Source organism: Dendrobium catenatum, unplaced genomic scaffold (genome assembly GCF_001605985.2).
Source record: "Dendrobium catenatum unplaced genomic scaffold, ASM160598v2 fragScaff_scaffold_621, whole genome shotgun sequence".
NCBI lineage: Eukaryota > Viridiplantae > Streptophyta > Magnoliopsida > Asparagales > Orchidaceae > Dendrobium > Dendrobium catenatum.
In genome coordinates, this window is record NW_021319083.1 from 26,952,191 (window position 1) to 26,957,083 (window position 4,893).

Genomic DNA, 4,893 nt, shown 5'->3' on the forward strand with positions numbered 1-4,893 from the left:
AAAACTGCCCAAAAACTGCAAGTTTTCAATTCTGTATGCAGTGGATCGTCCCAGATGATTTTACGTAAAGTGTCGGAAACAATCCTAATATATATTGGTACAAACTATGTTCGTACACGCGCATCGTCCCGTGTGAACTAGGTTCGTCCAGTACGAAACGGTTATTTCATAGGTCAGTTCCTAAAATTTTGCAGGACGTAACCAACTGGGCTAAGTCGGTTCAGTTCGTCCTGGGATGAACAAGATTCGTCCTGAGATGATTTTATATAGAGAGTTTAATCCAGGGACGAAGGTTCATTTCGTCCTGTACAATCTCAAACAGAGAGTTTCATCCCGGTACGAACCATGTTTTCGTCTGGACGAACATTGAAAGGTGAGAATCCAGAGACGTTCGTCCAGGGACGAATATAAAATTCATCCTAGATGATTAGGACTTAAAAAAATTTTCTTCCCACCTGTTCGATCCATTGTTCTTCCAAGGGATTAATTGACATGATCGTCCCGTACGAACTAGATTTGTCCCGTACGATCAGTTTATGAAAATTATTCCCCCAAGAGTGTGTGTTGTGATTTTTCACTCAATTACAATCCCTCCCTCTCATTTCAAAACTTATAATTTATAAATGAATAATTTGAAGTCTTCATCGCTTGGAGTTGACTTTCCTGAAATGTTAGTACACACTAGAGCAAAAGAAAATCTTCCAAAAAGTGTTAGGAGATATATAAAACAATAATATGTGAAATCATCAAAATAATACAAGTTGCAAGAATATAAAACATGCAAATAGCAACTCTCTCTACATTTCTTAGCGTGGTGGGAAAGACCCAGTTTCTTATAGTTTTCCCCTAAACGGGGGAGACGCTAGGATGCTGCCAAAATTTTGAGTGAAAATATGACGATACTCGGACCTATTTGAACTCAAAAAGGACATGCAAGAACTATAATGAACAAAGATCCCGACTTGAACTTGGTTATACCAAATTGACTTAAGAGAACTCAAACTCAAATGAGCTAAGTACTGTGGGCATAAACTCAACTTGAACTCAAACTTGGAATCTACAAGATCACAAGGGACTTGAATGAAGGGAAGAGGCTCATCTTAAGCCTGAACTGTACTTGGACTCGAACTTGTGAACCTTTGAGCATAATTTGAACTTGACTAAATCATATACAAGGGAACTCAAGTTCAAATGAATTAAATGTAAGAGAACTACAAGTTTAACTTTCTTACATGCATCAACAAAAAATTATAAGCAATGACCTATGGTGAATATAATCCCTATATCTCACTTATGAGAGTAAGTGATATGAACTTGAGGAACAAAGATAGTTACAATGGGGATATTCAAAAAAGATTTACGTATGAATGTAGCAAAGTCTCCATTATCAACAACAATTCAACATACAAGCAAAGGTACAAATAAGGGTAACACACCGATAAAGTATACAAGCTCCTACAAGTTAACATATAAGACTCTTCATTTATGCAATGATCTTATCTATAAGTAGTGTTGGTGAATACATCACCAGTGTGACGGATTTTCTACATGAATGAGATAGAACATCGTAGCGGATTTGAACTCTTACTAGCAATGATAGAAGATGTGTCATATACATAGTAATATACATACACGGGTATGATGAGTAATTATCAGATAATTCACTGAACCTCAATAAACCAATTCAATTAATATGCAACATGAGATGTTCACAAACAGAATAGATCATCGACAATAATTCAACATAGGTCAAATACACTAGTTCTCTACATGCAAAAGCGGATGTATAACAAATGCAAATGCCTATGAAAATTTGTAGAAGACCCGCTGTGCACACAACATGTCATCTAAAAGAAGGATACAAGGAGTCTGCCACAAGTGTTAAGATACTAATACAGCCTATAAATAGGCAGTGGAAAGTAGATGCATCTATCTCCTACAAGCGGAGAGAAATTGATATACAGCAAGTGCAAGTGCCTACGGTCCATTGTAGGAGGCCCGTTGTACATTCGACATATGGTTTGCAACCAAATGTGAAAGATCTGCAATACATATAAGTCTACGAATACATATGTGATCACATTATACTATCCGTGGGTATATAAAGAAATACTTCAGTAAATGCAGTATATTGTAGTCAATTTTAGCCTATAAATGAAGACATCTACCTACCTACATGCAGCAGTAACTGATGCACTGAAAAGACCAAAGACCACAACAAAATGTATGGAGAATACGATAAGTGCAAGCTCCTATAACCCAAAGAATGAGATTCATTAGTGCACTACGATCCACCTGCATAAAGCAACAAGTAGTACACGAAAGTCTACCTGTATAAGTAAGAAAACAACTTAATCCAGAAGCTACTACAACCCGCCATCGGACCCACAATATCCATGCAAGCGGGTAGAAGGCATTTACAAATGTTTAAAAGTACCCCCATGCATGCATCATTAGTTTGTATACACATAGGTACACTAAAGGGGTAAATACAATCACGACCCGCACAGGCACCGACGAGCATGTTATTGGTACACACGTGACGTCTATGGATGCTACGCGGGTCAACAAATTTAAACCTGATCCTCCTAAGCAGGTAAAAAGGAGTCAACATGGTTTAACTATAAAATGCCTCCAAATACTTTCATGGCCCAGACGAATGTGTTATTGGTACACATGTGACATCTAGATATGTTGTGTGGGTTTAGGAAAGGCTTTTAAGTTAGAGAGAGAAGGTCTGAGAAAAATTAAAATTTATGCGATTTTTTTTCAAAAATTCAAATCCGCGGATTTACCGCGGGATCAATGGCGACAGAAGGTCACCGACCACCGATCTTCGGTGGTTCTATGGATGTTCGTCGTTCTTCCACAAGCTTGGCTCATGGTCCATCGAAGTCACTTTCTGCATCTCCACCGGCATTTGGTGATATCCTGAAAAGTTTTTTTCAAGGTTCCAAAACGAAGTTTCGTTCAGGTTCTCCTTTGGTTATCAATGAGGGAGGTTTGATTTTACCTCCTAAAAAATTAAAAGAAGTCTCTGGAAAAGGAAAAGGCGTGTTAGAAGAAGATCCGTCGTCCATTATTCTGAAAAACAAAGACCTCATCGGTGTTAGGGAGTTGGCAATTATTGAGGTTGCTTCAAACTCTTCTGAAAATGATTCTGCTTTTTCTGGTAAACAAAATTCTGTCAAAAATTCTTCTAAAATTTTAATTGCTGAAGACAACATGGAGGTTCAAGATAAGGATAATTCAAATTCAAAAATTCTGAACAATTTACCTACTGAAGGCAAAAGAGACCAAGGTTCAATTGATCTGGAAAATGTTCGTAAATGCAACAATGGAGAACTTGGCTCTTGCAATGAAACAGTTAATGTTATTGCTGAAAGAAATCTGCCGATCTTACAATAAAAAGCTTGGGCCAAAAAAGAACATATAAAAATATCTCACCTAGATTTAGGTGATTTCAGATCTGAAGATGGTATTTCTGTTAAACTCAATGAAGACAAGGTGATGGAAAATTCAAAAAAGCTACAAAATTCTATTATTATCAAAGTATTTGGAAGCAAAATTCCTTTCCTTGTGGTCAGTACAGAACTTAGAAGACAATGGGCTCCTTATGGGAAGTTCCACTTAACAATGTTAGGAATGGATTGGATCCTTTGTTCATTCTACAATAATGAATCCATGGAAGCTGTATTCAATAACGGACCTTGGTTTGTTAATGGGAAAATAATTGGTATGGATAAATGGTCTTGTAATTTTGATCCTTCCTCCTTAAAAGGGTTGAGTGCTCCAATATGGATAAGGCTTCCAAATCTACCACTTCTATGTTGGGATGAAATCAACATATGTAGAATTGCTTCTACAATTGGTGAGCCCCTAATGATTGATGGTAATCTTTTTCAATGGGGAAGAAGGGAGTTTGGTAGAGTATGTGTTCGTATCAATCTATACATTGCTTTACCAAAAGGAACTTGGGTTGAAAGTAGCTCGGGCAAGTTTTATCAAAAATTTGAATATGAAAGACTCCCTGACTTTTGCTTCTGCTGTGGGAAAATTGGACATGAAAAGTCCAATTGCTTATTTAACACATCTGCTAATAATTCTGTTACTAAAAAGGAAGGGGATCTTCCAAAGGGTATTGAAGGAATTACCTTCAACAACAAGGTTTCTAAAGAAGCAGAAAAAGTTAATTTTGGCTATGGTCCTTGGCTTCAGGTTAACTATGGCAAGAAGAGGAATTTGTTCAAGAATCAAGGCTTTAAAGATAAAGTAGTTGCTGGGAAAAAAATTCCAGATTCTGTTTTTAAAAAACAAATCTGGAAGGAAGTAGAAGCAATGGAAATTCCTAATAAAGAAGTGCAATTTTCTATTCCGGAAGGAATCCAGGATGATGCTATTAAGGAATCTATTTTTTTACAGCATTCTGAAATCTCTCAGAAGTCATCTTGGATAAAAGGTCAAATGTTCATAACTCTTCTTTTATCTCTACTAACAAATTCAATTTGCTAGATGATCTTAGTGAGGAAGGAGAAATCATTACAGCTGAATTGGTTGATGATCAATCTTGTAAAATTCTGGAAGAAGTTTCTAATAATTCAGAAAAAGAAGTTATCAACAAGGAAGAACTTTTAAGTAATTTTATGAATATCAAGGATGGATGTCCCTCTTTTATTAAAAATAAAGGCAACAAACAACTAAAAGGACTTGGTCCTATCAACTCTACTCCTAGAAGTAGAAGAGCAGATAAAGTTAACAAAGATAAGTTGGGGACTTCATCCCCTCTTATGCAATGAATTCTTCCATAGCTTTTTGGAATTGTAGAGGAGCTAGGAAAAGAAGAGCTTCTCTATACTTGAAGGAGATTGTCAAAGACTTCGGAATTTTTTTCAT

The 4,893-nt window shown here is 36.5% G+C and overlaps 1 protein-coding gene across 1 annotated transcript; it reads left to right on the forward strand.

Moving 5' to 3' along the window:
* Positions 1-3,510: 3,510 nt before the first annotated feature.
* Positions 3,511-4,512, forward strand: LOC110098151. Its single transcript, XM_020824879.2, has one exon. It carries the CDS (start codon positions 3,511-3,513, stop codon positions 4,510-4,512), a length of 1,002 nt encoding a protein of 333 aa, XP_020680538.2.
* The last annotated feature ends 381 nt before the right edge of the window (positions 4,513-4,893 follow it).